The sequence below is a fragment of the Eptatretus burgeri genome, chromosome 6, assembly GCF_056783735.1.
Source record: "Eptatretus burgeri isolate ZD-2024b chromosome 6, Ebu_testis_v1, whole genome shotgun sequence".
Taxonomy (NCBI): Eukaryota; Metazoa; Chordata; class Myxini; order Myxiniformes; family Myxinidae; genus Eptatretus; species Eptatretus burgeri.
The window spans coordinates 91,842,084-91,864,844 of record NC_140966.1 but is presented as its reverse complement, the minus strand read 5'-3'; the positions used below and the strand labels follow the sequence as shown (position 1 = coordinate 91,864,844).

At 45.6% G+C, this 22,761-nt stretch overlaps 1 protein-coding gene across 2 annotated transcripts in view; it reads right to left on the bottom strand.

Moving 5' to 3' along the window:
- Positions 1-22,761, bottom strand: part of LOC147025326 (carnitine O-palmitoyltransferase 2, mitochondrial-like) — a 138,191-nt gene that overhangs the window by 24,450 nt on the left and 90,980 nt on the right. Inside the window, exon 12 of one of the 2 annotated variants that reach the window (XM_085886201.1) lies at positions 20,071-20,133. The exons of the other annotated variant lie outside the window; for it this stretch is intronic. Within the exon in view, the coding sequence (XP_085742327.1) occupies positions 20,086-20,133 (48 nt within the window). The 3' untranslated portion in view covers positions 20,071-20,085. Of the gene's footprint in view, positions 1-20,070; positions 20,134-22,761 lie in introns of those variants that run through there. 2 annotated transcript variants of the gene reach the window in all.

Here is a 22,761-nt window from a genome sequence, read left to right as displayed (position 1 = left end):
TGAACCGTCGCCATATTGTCTTTACTCGCTAAGCGAGACTTTCATTATTCGTGCCATTATATTAATAAACATTGTGTAGAAAGGGAACTTCGGTGTCTCGTCTCATCCAAACCGTTTGATCACGGTATTTTCCTGGATCCGCTGTTCATCATTATCCTCCGTATTAGCAGACTTACCGTAGGTTACCAGAACCTACTTTTCAATACTTGTTGTTCGTGATTCTGGTATGTCCCACGTGCACTAGGGTGTTCCAAAAAAATGAAAGTTTGATTTTTGCTGCTCCCTGATTTTGTCTTTGTTCCAATACCCCATAAGAACCTATGGGTCAAAAATGAACAAAATTCCATGATATTGAGGGGTTCCTCAAGTTGGAAAAATTATGTCCATTATGGAGAGGGCATTTTGCATTGCAATGTCAAAAAGCTCATCTAGGTCTCCTTGGAAAAAAACTATTCTTTCATCCTATATGACTGCTGTGGTTTTTGAAAATATCAAACAACCATATTAATTGTGAAGTGCACTGTGTTGTGCATATTCGACGGCAAGTTGTCAGTTACAGTTTGGCAAATTTCAACAATATTGTGCCAACTTGAGGAACCCCTAAACATCCTCCAATCTGCTTCATATTTGGTGCGTATGTTTCTACTATCAATTGGAACAAAGGCATACCCAGGGAGCATGAATATTCAAACTTTTATTTTTTTACCCCCTATTATGAAGCACCCTAATGTGCACTCTGACAATATCTCGGTTACTCGGTACCTACCAGCTGCAGAAACCACAATGAGCGGCTTTGGTGACGACAGGCACAAATCCAGGGCGCCACGGAAATATGACGGTGGTGCTCAAAAGCAGAAACATTCCAAGGAAAAAGATGAAAGACAAGGCCGTCGTCGATAAGACCCAGAAAATCTCAGAGTTTTTCACTCCTGCACAAACAGGCCATTCGTCCATGAGAGAGGCTGGAACACCAACAGAGACAAAACAAGCAGATTTGGCAATGCAACCCCCACATCAAGATTCACCCAACATCTCGGAAGGTTCCTCCAATGAAGAACATGCATCAGATGAAGAAGCGAGAGATATACTGACTGATCGTGGACCTGGCTTTGCCAATTACATTGGATGTTGGCCTCCTGAGCAACCGTCGTCAGAGATGATCGACTTCTTGTCATCACGAGATTTGGAACCCCTGCAGAATTTGACTGGTCCCTTTGATTCATCCATACAGTTGGTTGAAGGTAGGAAACGCTGCTGCTCCAAGAATCTTTTTTACCTTAGACTACAAAACGGAGAGTCCGTGAAAAGGTCCTGGCTTTGCTTCTCCACATCAACCGGAAAACTGTACTGCATCGCTTGCAAGCTGTTTGGAGGCGCTACTGCCCTGGGCGGGGAAGGATTCAACGACTGGAAGCATGCCAGTCATTCTATCGAGGTGCATGAGCGTTCGCATGTACATTGTGCGAATATCATCCGCTTGTCAGACAGAGCAACATCCGCAGGTCGTGTGGACACTGAACTCGTCAAACAGGTGAGTGAGATTGCGTCCTATTGGAGGGAGGTGCTAAAACGAAGTGTGAGCGTGATATCGTTTCTCGCTAAGCGTGGTCTAGCGTTCCGTGGATCGGATGAAATTGTTGGGTCACGGACGAATGGTAACTACCTTCGTTTAATGGAATTACTTGCGGAATACGATCCATTTTTGGCACAGCACATACAGAAATATGCCAACCAAGGTAGTGGCTACACCAACTACTTATCATCTATGACATGTGAAGAGTTAGTCTCCATCAACGGAAAATCTGTTCTGGATAACATTGTCACTCGTGTGAAAGAGGAAAAATACTTCTCTGTGTCAGTCGATTCTAATCCTGACATAAGCCACATCGACCAGCTCACAATTATTCTACGATACATCGAGAACGAGGCTCCAGTGGAGCGTTTCATGACCTTTCTGAGCAACATAGGACACACTGGACTCCAGCAAGCAACGGCATTACTGGATTTTTTGAAAGCCACTGGAATGGACTTCGCTAACTGCCTAGGACATTCTTACGATAACGCATCCAATATGAGTGGCCGATACAATGGGATGCAGGGAATGATCCAACAGGAGAACCCTCTCGCAATATTTGTGCCATGCGTGACGCACTCACTGAACTTAGTCGGTCAGTCGGCCGTGGGATGCTGTAGACCTGCAGCAGCATTTTTTGAATTTATGGAACAAGGGTATGTATTTTTTACAGCTTCCACGTCGCGCTATGCCAGATTATTTGACGCCCTGAAAGCCAAACGTCTGCAAGTACCAAAGCGCCTGAGCGACACTCGCTGGTCGGCTCATTCTGATGCAACACGAGCTCTTCTAGATGGGTACAGCGAAATCATGGATGTCCTCGATGAAATCGCAAACGATGAACAACTGAATAGTGAAACAAGAAACACCGCCGAGACACTTCACCAAACGATGTGCACGCTCGAGATAGGGTTCTATGCTGGTTTCTGGTCTCCTGTCCTTGGTAGATTTGATCGTACGAGTAAAACCCTTCAGTCGCAAGCTACCGATCAACACAGCCGTGCAGCTCCTCAAGTCACTGGCGAGCTTCGTGCAGTCATTATGCGATCAGTTTTATACATTTGTTGTTGACGGAGTGGAGCGCTCAGGTACGGAGGAATTCACTCGCGCATCGCGTAGACGAAAGCGTAATGTCCGCCTCACTCCCTTGGACTACGGACACACTCCAGAAGTAGAACTAGATGCCAAGGAGTCCTTTCGCATCAGTGGATACGTTGCAGTGATCGACGTACTGCTGTCGCAGTTGGAAAAGCGTACAAACGCTTACAGCGAGATGAGCGACAGATTTGGATTCCTGCATGCTCTTGTTCGACTGGGAATGGAGCAGATTCGAGAGTCATGCTCGAAGCTCGTCGAGCTGTATCGGGAAGATCTAACACCTGACCTCACAGAAGAAATGATTCAGTTCCAAGCCATGATGAAGGAGTCAGAGCCAGACTCGGACCGTACTGAACTCGAGATGTACAGTTTTCCCATCGAGCGAAAACTCACCGATACTTTCCCAAACGTGGAAGTGCTGCTTCGGATTTACCTCTCACTGATGGTGTCGAACTGCTTCGGGGAGTGCTCGTTTTCGAAACTCAAGCTTATCAAGAACCATCTTCGCTCCACAATGGAGCAGCAGAGACCATCATTGATGGTCAGAGACCATCGATCTGACCATCATTTCAACCGAATCCGATGTGCTCAATTCCATGCAGGTGGACAGCATCATATCTGAGTTCGCTGCCGCGAAGTCGCGCAGGAAGCTTGTCCATTGATTAAGGCACCGTGGGTATGTTCATTAATGTGGATGACACTGCCGTATATTTGCGGTCGCTGGAAGTCGGCCATTAATCACCATTTCGGATTGCTCTTGTCCAGAGGGTTTTTAGAAGTGAGCAGATTTTTAGTCGAAGTTCGTAGTTTGATTAATGAGAGCGCGTCGTTTGTTATTTTCTGATATTGGTCCAACTCTATCTCTTACTCTAGTAGCAACAGAATTTTTGTGATTTGATTTTAGAATGAGCTCAGAGATAAGTCACCAGCCATATCAATAACAATCCGTCCATCTTGTCATATTGTCAGATGTAATTTTAATTTGTGAACATGTATGCCAAATCATTCCTGATCAGGATCTGCGAAATCTATAGATACGAGTTCAGTTGTTGATGAAAAAGCAGTTATAATTCAAGTTGTTGATTAATCTCCAAATTTGGGGGCCCCCCACAATCATTGTTCCCACGGCCCCCAACATGGTAAATCCGGCCCTGCCAGGAGCATTTAAGTACGAGAGAGTAGGGTTGTTGTCGTGAGTGAGGGGTTGGGTCCACAAGATTTGGAAGCAACACAGAATTGAGGAATTCACCCTTCTCAAGTGCAGTCAGCTCTGGTGCCATTTCAAGGGAGGGATGGTATTTAGAAGGAGCATACACCAGAGACAGACTTGACAAGGCACAATCAAGTCTTTTAAGAAGGAGACAGGTTTGAGAGTTCAGCATTGAGGTTGACCACATGTTGTTTTCTGGCTTTCCTGAGAGTGGACACATACTTTTCAGAGCTTTATGGAATGATCTGAGGTTGTCTTCGGTTTGATTTGCTGTCCATGAGGAGAAGGCAATTTGTATGAAGGTGACTGCCTCACCATAGGATTGTGTACTGAGGTGAGAGGATAGGTATAACAACTGCAGATGAGATGGTATAAATCTGTGCATAAGGGAAAGTAAGCAAGTGTGCAGAAGAAAAGCAAGGTTTTTTTTGTATACCTTGTCGAGGCTCGTATGAGAGCGAACACACAATGCACAGCAAGGGGGCATGAGACAAGAGGGGCGGGAGTGGGAGGGACAAAACAGTGGGAAATAAACACATTAGGAGATCTGTGGAAGGGAGAGGGATGGGACAGGGAACATGGGGAAGATAAGACAGACATTACAGGGACTTTCACGAAGGAAAGCAGGGAATTGAAGCTTTCAATTGGGAATTGAAAGCAGGGAAAGCAGGGAATGGACTTGGGTGGATTATCGGGGGAAGAAAAGATCGAGGATTTGGATGGGGGATGATAAGAGGTGGTGGGGAACAGCTGTTTTGAAAGCCTGGAGGGAAGAATGGGAAAGAATAGAGTGAGGGAGTTTGTACCAAAGGCGGGAAAAAAGAGGATTGAAAGAGTGAAGGTGAGCAGTGATTCGTGATTTTGGTAGTTTTAGCAGAAGGGGGTTGTTGGCGGACCTTGAGCGCCCTGTGGAAATGTGGTGGGGACAAATCGCAGAGAGAGCAGGGGGGGCAAGCCTGGAGAGGAGACGGTCTTCTTCTTCTTCTTCTTTCGGCTGCTCCCGTTAGGGGTCGCCACAGCGGATCATCCGTTATGATCCGCATAGTGATTTGGCACAGGTTTTACGCCGGATGCCCTTCCTGACGCAACCCTGGTCGCCTCTCACGACACAGGGATATGGTACACCTATTTTAACCGGGGTATACACCGGCCCAGTATACTGGTACTCATTTCGCCGACCTCGGAAGGATGACAGGCTGAGTCAACCCCCTGGTGTATTAATTCAGTGGCCCAACGGGGCTTGAACTCAGGACCTTTTGGATCCCAAGCCGCTGCCCGAACCACTGCGCCAACACACCAGGCTATCCTGGAGAGGAGACGGTAGAAGACAAAAAGACCACCGACCAACCTGCGGTGATTGAGTGAGAGGCCCAAAGACTCAGCTTCATTGCGGGAGATGCCGATGATCCTAAATGCCCTGGTTTCGACAGCATGAAGCCGAGAAAGGTGGGAGGCAGGAGCACCAGCCCAGAGGGGGAGAGCAGTACTCCATCAGGCTATGGACAAAAGCTTCGTAAGTGGTCAGGAGCTCAAGAGGGCCGAGGAAGGACTTTGCACGACGGAGGATTCCCAGTCGGCGACTGGCTTTTGAGGCGAGGTTGGAAATGTGACTTTCCCAGGAAAGATCATGGCAAATAGTGAGACCCAGAAGCTTGAAAGAAAGGAGTTCTTCCATAGGATTGTTGAGAAAGTGGATGGGGGGTTTTCTAAATGGTCCTTTCGAAGAGACATAGTGAGAGTGTGAGATTTGTTGGATTGAAAGACATGTTCCACGTGTTGGACCAGTTTGTGATTTTATCCAGATCTGCAGTGAGCGAAGAAGCTGCTGCTTGCTGGTCTGAGGGATGACAGATGGTAGGGCAGAAGGTGGAGTAATCAGGAAAGAGATATAAAGGATTTTCCAGAGAGTCGGAGAGATCATTGATGAAAACCAGAAAAAGAACAGGGCCCAGAACGCGACCTTGAGGAACTCCAGCCTGGACAGGAAGAGGGGATGAAAGAACTCCATTTAGGGCCACACGGTGACTGCGACAGGAGAGGAAGTCTGCGAGCCATGAGTGGAGATGGCCTTGGATACCATAGGTAGAGAGTTTGGTGAGTAGGGCAGGGTGCCAGACTGTGTCAAAAGCACGTGATATGTCCAGGGATACGGCTCGGATTTCCTGTCTGGCATTGAGGGCCTCCATCCATTGATGGGAGAGCAGAAGCAACATATCCAGGGTAGAGTGACCTGGTCTGAAATCAAATTGATGATCGGAAATCAAGCCATTGGAGAAGAGGAAGGATTTCATGTCTGAAGCGATGATGGATTCCATAACCTTGCTGATGTTTGGGAGAAGGCTGATTGGTCCGTAGTTGCAGGGATCTGTTTTTGCACCTTTTTTATTCAGGGCAGTGATGTTTGCAGATTCCCAAGCAGATGGCAGATGGCCTTGAGCAAATGACAGGGTGAATGGAACAGAGAGAGGGTGAGCAAGGGCAGAATAGCAGGCTTTGAGGACACGTGGGCTGATGCCGTCTTGACTGGTTGCAGAATCTGAGTTGAGGTTTGAAAGCAAACTCTCCACCTTGTCAGGAGAAAAGGACACAGAGTCCAGGGACAGTTGGATGCGACTGGGTAAGGTGGTTGAGAAAGTGATAGGTTTAGGACACAAGATTTAGCTGCAAACACCGAGTTTAGGCATTCAGCTTTTTCACGTGCGGTATCAGCAGTGTGGCCATTTGAGGTAAGGGAGGGGATGGAGGGGGAGCATCCACCAGAAACAGATTTGATTAGATGCCACCAGGATTTTGAGGAGGGAGAGAGGTTTGAGAGTTCAGACTTGAGATGAGAAAGATGTTGTTTTCTGGCTCTCCTGAGGGTAGATACACACTTGTTCCGAGCTTTGTGGAAGGAACTGAGATTGCCCTCAGTTGGGTTTGCTTTCCATGAGGCAAAGGCAAGTTGTTTCAGGACAACTGCCTCGCCACAAGCTTCAGTAAACCAAGGGCGGGAGGAAGGGTAGGACAACTGAAGACGACAGGGAATAAATCTGTGCATGAGGGAGAGCAAGTTTCTTTGAAAGAATTGCCAGGATGAGTTTTTGTTTGAGAAAGTAGTGATAGGAGACCAGAGAAAGTAAGCTTGTACATAAAGTACATAATTTGGGGGGGAATGGAGGAGCCACGATGCAGGGGACAGAAGAGCAGGCCGGGACACAATGATGGAAGAGACGGGCCTGGACATCGGGAAAAAGTGATGGGGTGAGACACGGGGGAAAGAGAGGGATCGGGATGCTGGGAAAATAAAGAGGATGTTGTAAGGATGGGCCAGAAGCACTGGTGGATTTTGGGTGTGGCATGTGGGGGGACAATGCGCCCTCCTTTATTTGTTTTTACAATTAAGATAAAAAAATCCCGTATTTAAATGTAACAAAGTGAAACAGAACCCAAGTGCTTGGATATCTTCTTCCAGCCACGACAGATATCGTGGTGTTTGCAAAGAGTGATGTGATTGACTGCATCCTTCTTGTGTACATGTGTTGCTGGTTGTTATCTCCATGTAGGTGTTCAGAAAGTGGAATGAAGCCCTCCCATGTCTCAAAGGATCCACCTCCGCGTGCGCGTGCGTGCGTGCGTGCGTGCCGTTGATTGGTATCTTCATATGCGAGTTTAAGAATGTGGAATGGCGTCCTCCCAGGGTTGTCTCAAACTATCCACCTTCATTTCAGTAAGGGGAGGAGTGGTACCCACAGATCCACTCTAGCCATCGACAAGATAATCTCGGATGGGTCCACTGACTAGTAGTAGTCCGTAAGGGGTCATGGTTCATGGACCAAGCTGTGAAGTTTTCTTTTCTCAAAGTTTTGTGCCGAGGGCTCTCTTCAGGATCGTTGCTCAGCTCCGGACAGCTTTTAACTGTAGTTCGTTTGTAACAATATTCCCAGGGATGGTTTTAATGTCTGTGTGAGGTTCTTTGTCATTATTCCCATAGCTCCAACTATCACTGCTACAACTTTGGCATTCTTCAGCTTCCAGGATCTTTTCACTTCATTCTTGAATTCTTGATATTTGGTCATTTTCTTGATTTCTGCATTGTTTAATCCAAAATCACTGAAATTAACACCTCACTGAGCAATGCCTTCTTCTCTCTTTTGTACCTCAGTATCATGTCTGGTCACAACGCTTTTTCGATGTTCACACTCGATGGGATCATTAGGTCATACGTGAGTGGTACTTCCATTTTTTCAATCCGTGCTTTTGGTTAATGTTCCCACAAATTTTCTAGAACTGGGACATCAAAGCTTTTGCAGATGTGCCTGTGGTTAACATTACAAACTCTATTGTGTCATTGTGTGTACAGCTATTGTGCCATGAGATTTTTTTTTTAATTTGTGTTCTGTCATTAAGCATAACATATCACTCTCTTTGTTAATGCCACAACCACCCCACACCTATCTCTTTATTTCTTCAGCTTCCACCCCTCACCAACATCATTAAATGCAACAAGGAATTCCCTGAACACATCCTCACCCTTCCAGGGGTGCATCGAACACATTCCCCCCCCCCACTCACTCTCTCTGTCCCTTCCTCACTCCCCCCCCTCCAAATAAAATAAAATACAGCACTTACATCCTACACCTCTCTCTGTCCTCTGTCCTCTGTCCTCTCGACTCTCTCCTCCCCCCCCTCACAGTGTATAGCAACATTCCCTGAGGCATTGCTCTCCCCTCCTCCTCCCTTCCTTGCTCTTCTCCCATTCCTAGCTTCCCCTTCTTCATTCATTCCTCGCTTCCCTTCCCTCCTCTCCCCTCTTCTTCCCTCCTCTTCCCACCCCTCCCCCTTCCTTCCATCCTCTCTGCTTCCGCTCCCCCCCTCTCCCTTTCTCTTTCTCTTTCTCCACCCCCCCTTCCTTTTCACACCACTATCAGTGAAGCGATGAGTTATATTTGCTTGTGTATATATATATCACGATTACGTGACCAATTACTTCTCCAATCGTGTTGAGAAGTTCTCCAAGGAGAACAACATTGACAACAAATCTTTGCTGCTTGTAGACAATGCTCCTGCCCATCCTCAGCAAATGGAAGACTGGTGTGAAAACGTGCAGGTAGTATTTTTACCACCAAATACTACCTCACTTTTACAGCCTATGGATCAGGGAGTAATTGCTGATTTCAAAGCCTATTATGTTAAGCATACCATGCTGCAACTTATCAAAAAAACTGATGACAAGCTATCAATCAAGGAGTTTTGGCAAACATACAACATAAAAATGGCTTTGGAAAACATGAAGGATTCATGGGCGGAGGTGAGTGCCTCCACAATGAACGCTGTGTGAAAGAAAGTGTGGCCTGAGTGTGTCCACAATTTCACGGGGTTTGCTGATGTTCCGTTGATTACAAGTCAAATTGTAGACCTGGCGCAGGAGGCTGGTTTTGAAGAGGTTGACGAAGAGGACGTGGATGACTTACTGGAGTCTCATGCAGAACCCTTAAGCAATGAAGATCTTATGGAGTTGGAACAGCAGTGGGCTCTTGAGGAAGAAGAAGATGCTGTGACACCTTCATCCGAGCATCTCACCATGAAAAACAAAGAAGCAAAGAAAAAGCAAAGAAAAAGAAACCCATCCAGCCTACACTCCATGCATTTTTAAAGCCAAAAAATGCAGCACCAACTCCATCCACCATCCAGGATGCTCCTTCAACCAGCTGCCAAGAGACCGTTCCCGCTGGTGAAGAAAGTGACAGCACAGTGTCAAGTGAAGAGGGGGACGATTCTGCCACTCCGCAAGTGTAACTTGTCCACCGCAATCAACTCCGTTCCTCCAGCCTCGGGGTAAGTCGCCACGACTCGAGGAGTGTGTTTTGTTTATTTGTGTTTATGTCCAAAAAATTCTGAGCCAAAAACACATCCCCCCTTTAACACATTGTTTTCTATGGGAATATATGTTTTGTTTAACAAGATTTCGCTTATCATAAGGTTTTCCAGGAACGCAACCCTTGCGAAAAGCGAGGACTTGCTGTATGTATGTATATATATATATATATATATATATATATATATATATATATATATATATATATATATATATACATATATATATATATATATATATATATATACATATATATATATATATATATATATATATATATATACATATATAAATATATATATATATATAAATATATATAGAGACATATATATATATATGTATATATATATATATGTATATATATATATATATATATATATATATATATATATATATATATACATATATATATATATATATATATATATATACATATATATCCATCCATCGGGGCCATACTCTATGGAAAGCGTTGGTGCTGCCTAAGCAGTCTCCTTGGTTATTGGAAACAATCCTGGATGGGTCGCCACTTCAACACAGGCTACCAGCATGCCAGCACTCATTTTGCTTACCTCGGAAGGATGACAGGCAGTCAACCCCACCTGATAGTAATTCAACAGCCAAGTGGGATTTGAACTCAAGATCCCAGGATCCAAAGCCCACCATCCGAACCATTAAGCCAACACCAGGCATATGTATATGTTTGTATGTATGTATGTATGTATGTATGTATGTATGTATGTATGTATGTATGTATGTATGTATGTATGCATGGAAGAAAATTTGTGGGAACATTCACTGGCATATCAAGGAAAAATGCCGCTCGGGGCGAGATGTCAAATTTCCGCCACCTCGTAACTCACAAGCTGAATGAAACACAAAGCCAAATTAAATAACTTTATGACAAATCAAATTAGGTGCATTACATTTGTAAGTAAACAGTTACAGTTTTGTTTTCTGCTTTTATAAATGGTCATTGGCTTACAAAATGTGCAGTTGGTGTGACTGTGTGGTTCACCTCTTCCTTGCTTTCAGTGAGACAAACTCGTCTATCACAGCTTCAAAGTCAGTCGACTCAGTTAGTCCACGATCAATGGAGATGATGGCTAGTTAACTGGCTCATTGTGGATCTGAGGTAGGTCTTCATCAGTTTCAGTTTGGAGAAGCTCCTCTCATGCACTGCAACGCTCACACACATGATGAGAAACGTCCTCAGTGTGATGACAAGGATTGGGAAAGATGCCACAAATCTCCACTTCACAACATGTTGAAGGATTTCATAAGCCTTCCAGTCCACCGTTTCCATCCCAGTGGCTTCCTCATACATTTTGATGTGTTGATGAAGACGATGAATCTCCTTCTGTAGATCGCTGGCGATGATATCGTCATTATATGTCTCTTCCCCCCGTGTACATTGCCTGGGGGGAAGGGTACTTTTACAAGTACAACTGCTCAAGATTTTGCTAAGATGGCAATCAGCAGCAAGACCCTGAAGTCATCTGGCTTCTCCCCTCAGTGAAGCGCCATGTCACATTAGCCCGCCACCGCTTGGCCTTCAAAAGAGGAATTCTGCCATTTCTGCTTCCAAAATAAATAGATAATTGTGTTTTATCTGACAGGATTTCAAAGAACATAAAGAAAATTAATTTTCAACCTTTAAAAATCGTGCGAATAAATTCTGCTTTTTTGTTCGTATCCTTTTCTCACCTGTAGAAATGATCGGTGAAATGAGAAATGAGAAGAGAGAGAGAGAGAGGGTGGGAGAGAGTATGGGGGTGGGGGAGAGTGATGCAACACCACACATCATTGTGCACTCTGGGAGGGAGGGGGAGTGAGTGAGAGAAAGGGGTGAGAGAGAGAGGGGGGGAAGAGAGAGAGGGGAGAGTGAGGAGAGGAGCTAGGAAAGGAGGGGTGAGGAGGAGGGGGGTGAGGAAGGAAAAGGAGAGCGAGGAAGCGGGGAAAGCAACGCCTCACCACACTTCGCGACATACACTCTGGGAGAGAGGGGAGTGAGGAGTGGGGTCTGAGTGAGAGAAAAAGAGAGAGGAGGAAGGGGAGCAGGGAATAGGGGGAGGGGGAGGGGAGCAAGGGAGTGGGTGGATGGAAGATCGATGCTTCAAAAACTGAGTGGAAATTTTTCAGAGTAAAGGAATTAAAATATTATTTCAATATTTTCCCAATTCTTTCTTGAACTCGGAGTTTACTTGTCCCATTGGGGACACGAAAATACGAAATACGAAAATATTGGGAATACGACAAATGAGAGCCGCATTCTTCGTAGCTGTGTAACCTGCTGTGGAGTGTGGGTGGATGGCCCTTGTCACTTTCATTTCCTCCGGCCCATCAGTGTCCCATGAAAGGCTTCTGAACATTTTCTTGAGTTGTTCCTCTGACTGGTTTACGTTGCAAGGAGTAAAACAGGATAACTCCACCAATTGTATTGGACGTATCTGCACCTCTTCTGGTGGAACTTTTGTAGTCTTTCTTCCACCTTCCATGACGTTCCGTGACTGTTGTTTTGTTGTTCTTTGCCAGTTGAATTCATTAAACATTTTTACAGTGTCCAATTCTTCGTCATGTACTAGCCTGAAGGAGGCATATGGGTTTATGAGAGTCCCCTCATCAGGGGGTTCGGCCCTCTGCTGCCGCGTTCGCTTTTCTGGCCGCGTCGTGTCATTGTTGCTGTTGCCTAGTACTAACCCCACTAGGCAGCACACCAGGGCTATTCTCAAAAGCATCTTGTCCGGTGGGCGGTGTAACGGGTGGCGTAACTCGGCGTGACAGAGGCCGGTCAAAGACCCCGAAGGAGGTTCCGTACAAACCCAGCATTCACTGTGGTTCTGGATGTTGGCTATCTCAGTATCTAAGACCCCAAAGGTGTTTGCAGGTTTTACCAGTGATTCCTTTCTGTGCACCACAAAAAAACACCGTGCCTTTTTCAGGCATTCCCTTGTTTGTTCATAAGATTGCACAAGTATTATCCAGAATGGTGTTATCAGGGACCTGTGGGATTCGAGTAATTAAAGATGTGTGTTGACCCCATGTGAATCCCGATTTTCTGGAGTGCCCCCGTTGGTTTTTTGTTTTGCCTTTGTACCTGCCAAGCTATTTTGGAATCCCCCTCTGATTCTGTAGCCCCCTCGGTGATCTTTCCATAAAACCAAGAAACTACTCTTATTTCTTCGTTCCGTTCCACCAGATCATAAGTTCCATTGGCTTGGACGCATGGCAACTCTATCAGTTGTTATGGTTGGATGGGATGTGGTTGGATGGTTACCCCGTGCTTTCCCACCATTTGGGGAATGAGTAACGAAAAAGGCTGGGTGTCTCTTCTCTTGGGGAATAGGTTCCTCCCAACCCCTGGGTGTCTCTGGCCGCTTTGTGTGCTATTTTACAGTGCGAGTGATTTATCCATGCACTTTTACCTCCCACTTTGACGGTGGAGGGCGTGGTCAAGAGTACAGTGTAAGGTCCCGTCCACTTGGGTTGCAGGTCGTTTTTCTGCAGGAATTCTTTCACCCAAACCCGATCGGTGGGTTGAAACTCATGCAGCGGGCCTCCAGCAGGTGATGGTAGCACTTCCTGTATCTGTGAGTGAAAATTCCTGAGCAGCAGTTAGCGCCTTACAATAATTCATCATACCGTCAATCAGGCAAGACAAGTCCCAATCCCCCATATCCGGTGTTGCAGAGGATGGTAGTTGCATAGGGTGCCCCGTTATTATTTCATGGGGAGAGAGACCTCTGGTTGCGTTGTTTGTGGCTATCATTCTCATTAGCCCTACCGGAAGCACATCTGGCCAGGGTAATTTCTAACTTGGCGAGAGTTAGCTTCACGGTTTGGTTCTCTCTCTCCACCGCCTCTGCTGACTGTGGATTGTATGGGCAATGTATTTTCTGTCTGATGCCCAATGTCTCGGCTACTTTTATCATTACCTTTGCCATCATGGACCCTCCTTGGTCCGATGATAAGCGTGTTGGGATCCCAAATCGCGGAATCACCTCGTGCAAGAGCAGCCCAGCTACTGTTTTGGCTTCCTGGTTGGTGGTGGTTAAAGCCTCCATCCATTTTGAAAACATATCTAAGATTACCAACACATATTTGTGGTGTTTCTATGCGGTAATTTTATGAAATCCATCTGTAAGTGTTGGAACGGCCCCGATGGGGGCGGATGCGCTCCTCTATTATTCGGTGCATTCCGTTTGTTATGCTTGCCACAGGTCATAATACCTGGTGTTGGCGTAGTGGTTAGGGTAGCGGATTGGGATCCAAAAGGTCCTGAGTTCAAGCCCCGTTGGCCGCTTGAATTAATACGCACCAGGAGGTTGACTCAGCCTGTCATCCTTACGAGGTCGGTGAAGTGAGTACCAGTGTACTGGGCCCGGTGAATGCCTGGGTTAAAATAGGTGTACCATATCCCTGTGTCGTAAGAGGTGACCAGGATTGCGTCAGGAAGGGCATCCGGCGTAAAAACTAAGCCAAATCACAATGCGGATCAAAAGGATGATCCACTGTGGCGACCCCTAACGGGAGCAGCTGAAAGAAGAAGAAGAAGAAGATGCTTGCCACAGGTCGCACAGTTACCAACTACCTCCATAACCACCTTCATCACACCTGGAGCATTCCAGGTTTGACGAATAATTTCTAATACCCCCTTAGCGGCCATATGTCCCTGTGCATGGGCAGTTAATACTAGCCACAGTAGCAACTTCTGAGGTACAAAGGGTTTACTTTGTTCATCCACCCACACCCCATGGGGGTTTTGCTGCGCTCCCCCCTTTGTCTTCCAAGATTCCTGTTCTTCCAGGGGTACGGAGGCTTGTAAGTCTATTCGTTGTTCCTGAGTTTGAGGAACGTCTACTATTTGTTCTGCATAGATACCGGCTGATAGTTGGGCATTTGACTCTTCTTCATGGATCACTGCCTTTGCCTCCAAATCCGCTCTATTATTGCCTTTTGAAACATCTTCTTTCCCTCCTGTGTAAGCTTTGCATTTAATCACTGCAATCTGCTGTGGCTCTTGCGCCGCTTGTATCAATTGTTTAATCAGGTCCCCATTTTGGATAACCTTTCCGACGGATGTTTTGAAGCCCCGCATGGCCAATATGGCGGCGGAGTCATGTAAAATGCCCAAAGCCATTTCTGGAATCTGTGTATATGTTCAATGTTTTACCGGCTCCCATTATACATCCGCATATTAGCACACTCAGCTCGGCTTGCTGTGCTGAGAATTCCTTTGGTAGCAATTCCTTTCTCATAGTGGCATTTGCGGTGCATACTGTACAATTGGCGATCGTTTCTCCCCATCGGTTCTTTCTCGCGGCTCCGTCTACAAACAGCTCTAAATCCGCGTTTGCTATTGGGGCTTCCTGCAAATCGCATCTGGCCTTCATTTCTTCGACCAGCACTCGTTCACAGACATGTGCCTCTCCCTCATCGCCTGTTGGCAGTCGGGAGGCTGGATTCAATGGCAAACATCTTTCGACCGTAATGTTAGTTGCCTGCAAGAGTACCAGATCATGTTGAACTGCCCATGCCACTGATATATGTTGTGTTTTGTTTTGCTTTATCAGCGCCGCGACGTCATGCGGAACGTTCACTGTCAGTGGGGAGCCCAAAACTAAGGTTGCTGTTGCGGTTACTGCATATTGTGCTGCTGCCACCACCTGTACACACCCGGGATAAGCGGCGGCAACCAGATCCAAGTGACTACTTGGTGATCACCAGATCCAAGTGGTCCAAGTAAGCGATTGGCCAATTCCCCCCCCCCCTGTGTTCTTGCGTCAACACTGCCTCAGCGAACCCTCCTCTTTCGTCGATGAATAAAGTGAACTAAAGATTATAGTTTGGTAACCCCAATGCAGGTGCCGAGGCCCAAGCCTGCTTCAGTGTCTCGAAATCTTTGTTCGCATTGTCCGTCCAAGAGATCTTATCCCCCTTCGCTTCTTTCACCATGTTGTACAGCGACCGCGCCCGAACTGCGTAGTCGGATATCCACTGCTGGCAGTACCCCGTCATTCCGAGGAACCGCGAAGTTCCCACGATGTACTTGGTTTCGGGTGTCCCAGGATTGTTTCCACTCGCTCGGCTCCTAAACTTCACTGTCCTTGTTCCAGTACGTGTCCCAAGTATATCACCGTTGTTTGTGCGAACTGCAATTTCTCCTTGCTAACCTTGTGACCCTTCCAGGTGAGCGCCGTTAACAGTGTCACCATGTCCATTTCGCATTTCCTCTGGTCGTCCGAGCAGATCAATAAATCGTCTACGTGCGGAATCATCACTGAACCTTCCGGGAGCTCTATGTCCTCCAAATCTTTCTTCAAGGCCTGCGAGAAAAGTGCCGGACTATCGCAAAATTCTTGCGGAAGTAGCGTCCAGGTGTATTGTAGTCCCTCTTAGCTAAAGGGGAATAAGTATTGTGACTCCTTTGCCAGGGGAATGGAGAAAAACGCCGAGCATAAATCGACCACGGAAAATGTGTTGCGCTTGACGGTACCCCAGACAGTACCGTGACAGGGTGTGGCACTACTGAAAAACACGATTTCACGCATTTATTCACCGCCCTTTAACTCTTGCACGAATCTCCACTTATTTCCACAGGGCTTCTTTACTGGTAGGATAGGCGTATTACACGAGCCCTTCATGGGTACTATCACCTCCTGTTCTCGCAAGGATGCGAGCACTGGTGCCATTCTCTCGATCACCTCCCTTCGCAAGGGATATTGAGCCACTCACAGCAGGGGTATCCCCTCTTTTACCTGGATAAACATAGGCGTTGCCGCCACTGTCCCCACATCATTAGGATGTTCTGTCCACAGCCTGTCTGTTACTTCCTGTAGTCTTTCTTCGGTTTCCGCTCACCTGTCTGTCTTGCGGCGGGGCTTCTTGCTGTTCATCTCATGCCTTTCCAGCATGCATGTCAAAATTTGATTAGGTAAGCACACCTTCCATCCATCTCCACCTCTAATCATGTGTAAGGTGTCCCGAGCCTCGCTACCCCTTTCTTTTGGTTCCAGGGTGCATCTCAATCGGGTAATCATTTTCACAATTCTCCCGCACTGTATCCTTTACTTACTGCCATTGAGAAGTGTGGTGTAAGTCCTTCTCCATGCTTCATTAGTTCGCGCTCTCCGGCGGCTGGTTCCACCTCCATCGCCGCTCCTTCCTTTCTGATCCATAAGTTGGTTGTCATCAGAGTGTGTGTGGCGATGTATTCTCCCTGCGCTTGGGCCGAGTATTCATAATCCTGTCCTGTTTCGTCGTAGTAGACAGTACAGTGCAAAGTCAATTCCACTCCTTCCAGATTGATGTTGTTGCTAAGCAACCATTCCTCTACATCTCGCAATGTTTTTGCATTTTCCCAATCCCTGCCCAGCTGGTCTCCACCCTCCTGAGACACAAGTTGCAACCAATAAACTACTGCTCCGAGCTCATTCATCATGAGGGTCATTACCTCGTATTGTGATCCTAGCGGGGCATCTATGAAAACCCCATCTTCTCTACACGGTATGGTGCACCCCATTCTGCACAAAAAATCTCTTCCGAACAGATTCATTGGAGTGTGTCGAGCTATCAAGAATGCATGTTACCCCTTCAGGGATTCTACTTCAATTCGTAATTTGTCCGAGATCGGAATTTCCTCCCTCCGTCCCGAAACCCATACCACTCTCAATGATTCGCCTGAAAGTGGTAGGTTCTTTATCTCTTCTTGTTTTAATGTCGACCGTGTGGCCCCCGTGTCGACTAAAATGTTACCTGTTTCCCTTCTACGTTCAATGTTGTAGTCAATTCTCTCACATTCCGTATTTCCCTTTGCAGAGCCACCACGTTGTCCTCATGTCAATACCTTTTCTCTCTTCTCTCTTCCTTGCCTGGGGCGCTGTTGGCCTCTCCCTATGGGGTGGCGATTGTGGTCCCCATCCTCTTGGGTTGAGGTTCGCTTGACATTCCGAGCTCCAATGACCCACTCTTCCGAACTTAAAGCATTCCCCCGGTCTCTGCGGGCCGCCGCTCCTGTTCCATTGTCGTCATTGACCCTGTCCCGCTTCATACTGGGATTCCCAGTCGAGGTTATCATGGTGGGGCCTCTCTTCCCTCTCGTCGTATTTACGGTCCTTCCATTTGACGTTTCTCATAATTTAGGCTCACTCGGTTTTCTTGCCCCTACGTTCTTCTTCTTTTAGAGTCTGCCAGGCCTGCCTTGACCTATTGTATACGTCAGCCACTGGGGTTGTTTTCCACCCTGGAAGGGACGCTTTTACTTCTTTTCTTATTTGATCGCACAGTCCCTCTATGAACATGGTGTTCAGGAAGTGGATGGGCGCTTCTCCCATGTTGTCATATCCTGAGTGTAGTTCGATCTGTTCATACAGCCGTGCTTTGTACGCACGAGGTGGTTCCTTTATATCCTGCATAACCTCCTGTATTGCCTGCCATTTCATTACCCTTGGGGCCATCTCCATTGCTAATTGGTCCAATAGGGTTTGCACGGTCGCACGGTATGGCGCCTGTGCCGCTCTTTCGCCCTCTGGGAGATCGTGTTGATTTAAAGTGTGGTCCTGCTTTCCTTAGACTTTAACCCCCCAGGCCGCCGAATGCGTTTTCCAGACCGAGCTGAGCAACAATGCAGTGCATATGAAACCTATGTCCGTTCTCGTTTGCCCTGTGCATTTTTACTTGGTCATGTAAGATTTTTATGGCTTTCCTTGGGTTGGATTTCAAGCATTCTTCCATGCTGCCTTTAACTCCCCTAATGTATTGAGGGGTCCATGATCTCCAAACCCAATCATTTGGCGTGACTTGCATCATGGGGAACTGTTGAATGTCCACTCCACCCATTTCTCCTTTCTCCTCCAAAACCGGGTAAATTCTTGTTGCTGGCTCTTGTCGGGTGGTTATTTTCCCATGTACGTTGTCGTTAGTCTCCGCTAGCTGCGCTAGCACTTGTTTTGATTTCTCCTGTCTCACTTCCTCTTGTATTTTCTGTTGGTTCAAAGTTCCTTTGAGACCAAAACGCTTATGTTCTTTCTCAGCTTGTGACTCCGTCAGCCACGCTGCATGCGCTCTCCAGTGTTTTCCACTCTGTCTCGGGCCTCCCGCTCTCCCGCCTCCCTCTGTCAGTACCTTGCTAAGTGTGTGCAACACCTTTGGATTGAGGGATCTGGTTAGCGGAAAAGGATCCTTTCTTCCCGCCATCCATTTCACCCAATCTTGCAGTCCCTCGACTTTATCCATTCCGTGTTTTCCCCCCACAGTTTTCAATGTTGTTCCTGTTGGCAACTCTTGGGATTTCACAGAGCTGTTCCTCATTTTATGTTCTTAACTTTTCAACCACCTTATAGCCTTAAAACGTTTCTCCTTTTAGTGCATGGGACCAGGGTCCCGTTCTAATCAACAGCCTTGGAGCCATCTTACAGGACTTTAACCTATTTGTCTTTCGCACACCAACTTAGAAAACAGGACTTTAACCTATTTTCTCCATATTTCCCGTGGATATTTCTTATCCTCTTCAAACAAAAACACAGAATACAAGACTTTAACCTGTTTCTCCTTATTTCACTTGGATATTCCTTATCCTCTCACCTGTCCGGTCACACAACACAGCCTAAAAGCCCCTTGTGCTCCTTCAGACAAACCGCATTCGATTCTCCTCATTATCAGTTCACGACCTGAGCAGACCCTGAAGTTGCGTTCAATGGAGCTCTCTCCGCTGGGTGTACAGTGATTACCTAACTCAGGCTATCCTTTTGCAGGTGCCCGATGGGTGCGCATCCTGTACCTTTTTAGCTGAGACCCCTGTAAGCGCTGTACACCAAGCGGAGCCCCTTAGTTTTGGAATAGGTCAAAGCTGGCGAAGAAATTTCTGTTATCAAACTCTTCTGATTTTTACTCACCAATGTCTCCAATACCACCAAAAAAAAGTCCTGAACGATTGACTTTGGGGAAATTTTTTGACGGTATTTTGAATTTTTGTCGATATTTCGGCTTTTTCGCACAACGAGAATAAGGGTTAGAAAAAGGAAAATACCGATTTCTATTTTTTTTTTCCTGGGATACTAGAGCACTGCAAATTGGCATATGTATTAAACATAACATGTCTTATCCTACTATGACAAAATAATTTAGTTCTGACAGAGACATCATATTAAAAATCCAAGATGGCCGCCAGTATACGGGTTAAACCGAAGCTCCGCGAGTGTTTGTTATCAAGTTCGTTCCACTGAACCATCTGGAGATGCACACGAAGGTGATGGAAATGGGCTGCACGTTCAGTCGGAAGGAGTCGTCCTGGATCCATTCAATTACACCGAGCAACCATTGCTTGATACTGCGTGTGTCTTAGATTTGTCAAGGACTCGCCCTTCGCTCCGTAGAGTGGACAGAAGATTGAAACTCCTGTGTGGGAAAAATTTATATTAATGTATTTTAAATTGTAACAAATTTAGTTTCAGAAATGTAACTTTTATGCTGCAAGTTGAATTGGCTGTCATTTCTGGACAAAAGACTTTTGCCCTAAATGATAAATGTGTTGTTCCGGAGCAGAGTGACCAAGCTGATAAATGAACCTTTGCTTGGAAATGTAGGAAGTGGCTTTTCGTCTAAAGGACACATCTACAGTCTGGGTGAATATCCCCCAACCTCTCTCTCATGAAAGTATAAAATGCTTTGAAATGTAAAATTGTTTTCAGTGCAAGCACGTGAGGAAGTATAGTATCTCAGTGGCTTGTACTCCTTGGAACTGACCAAGTACCAAGTTAGAATAAAACTCTCTGATGTAATGGAGAAGTGAATTGAATCGGGTTGGTCTAACTGTTAACTAAAGTAAGAATAAATGAAATAGAACCAAATATTATTGCAATCAATGGGGATTATTAAGTTCATTGTACGAGGGTGAGAAGTGTATGGTGTATAATTAGAAAATAAATTGTTTCACAAGGAAGGACTTGTGTGGACATCGTTTTATCAGTGTCAATAGGGTTTTTGTAGGATGTTATAATCAAAGCGGACAAACGTTAAACTCTGTCTGAAGTCAAATAGGATTCCACAATCGGCCAGTTAGAATCCTTCAGGAGGACAACGATCACAACAAGGTGGGTTTTATAAAATCCACGTCAGTTGGTGCCGTGACTTGGATTCAAACCGAGGTTGCTGTGGTGCTCGTGACCGGAGGTGCTTAATCTGCCGGAGGCAGTGCCTGGAGGAATGACAAGTGCCTGAGCGAAGGTAAGGGAGAGCGCTCTCAGCAAGTAACACATTTCAAACAAAGAAAAGTTCATTGTCAGATAATTTATTGAGAGAAAGAAGAGGATCCGGCGGAGGGAGTCCGTTTTAAAGTAAATGATAATTACTGTAGTTGTTTTAGAAAAGTGCTGGAGAAGAAGAGGAGTCAGATGACAAGAGGCTCGTTAAGGAGCCAGATGCGTAATTAAATGGGAATGATGAAGCGACATGCCACATGTTTGCATTGATACGGACCGGCTGTGAGAGAGAGGCCGAGGACACGGCTGAGGCGCGGAGATAGGGTTAAAATTGATAAATATAAGTTACCTGTTTGTAAGAGTTATAAGAGTTGCTTTTTGTTCATTGAACTCACTGGAAGTTTGTTGGCAGTGAGGTTGTTATATTATATTGTGTGGAGGTTTTACGGATTTGTAAATGCAATGATTTGCACGAAACGTTTTGTAGAGTGCAGGAGACGATTAACCAGCTGGGAGCATGGTTGGTGATTTGCATTGAGATGCATGTGTTACTGAGAGTAAAAAATGAAACTTGTGCGAGTCCAATATTCACTGCAATGAAACGTGTTCTGTAGGGATTTTGACGATATTTTAACTCGTGCTGAGTTGAGCTGTGGGTCTGTTTGAAATGGCATGTTATACATTCTTGGCGTTGTATTTCCACACGAAGGTCACAAACTACACTGTGTGAGACCCCCCTCCACTCGATCTGTGGGGGGTGGCATATATTTTTACACTGAGTCTTTTTTCGAGCCTTTGCTTTAGGTGTGAAATTCGATTCATATGCAGATTCAAGAGGATGAGATAGAAATGTGATTGGTATTTGTCATGTGATCACACGCGAGTCTATGATATGCAATGCTGTTTAGTGTGTGTGTTGAAGCCATGACAGAGTAATGCAAACTGTGGGTTTTGCCTGTCAGAGTTTTTTCCTTTTTCTTCCCACCGGATGTGGAGAGAACTTCCTGTTCCTTGTTCCTTGGTGTTTGTGGCGCACCCTCTCTACTGAATGTTTAAAGTGAAGTCCATTTAGGAAAAAGTGTTGAAGTTTTATTTTACAACCATCGGGATTTTGAATAAGTTGTGAAATAACAATTGCGAATGTGGGATATACTGTATTCGGAACGTGAAGTCTTGGGAGTTGAGCTCTCGCTGGCATTGTGATGATTTGTAATGACACAACCCGGCAGGTTTAAGTGCTCTGCAAGCTCTGAGGACGTGTCAGAAATGTTTCGAAGATTTGATCTGAGTTGTTACGATTGTACTTAAAAGATGTGATTTAAATGTAGAAATGTGATTGGGAATGATTTAAAATTGATTTGATGATGTTTAGCACGTGGGGAAATTCACAGATAAGAGATGATTCCCTCGGATGGACATTGAAATATTGTTTTATTCGTCTGCGAATGTTGAGGTTACCTGAACTTGTGCTGGGAAGGCAATGGCAAACAACCCAGCGTAACCCTTTGATCGATTCAGTCCAGGTAAATTCATGATTTAATTGGATAGATGCTGAAGATTTAATTTTTCATTTATGGATTTTAAAAGGAAATATTTTATTGTTTTGACCAAGAGTTGTTTAAGAGAGTTTGGATGTTTATTAGTCTGAAGTTTAAGATGCTTTTCCAAGACTGGGATAAAGATTGTGGAGGGTGTAGCTGCATGTGTAGACAGAGTGTTTGAGCTGCAATTTAAATGATATTCGTCTGATGACAGATTTGACAAGTGATTTGACAATTTTTGTACAACTGTTTAAAATGATTTATTTGTTTTGATAAAGGAAAAT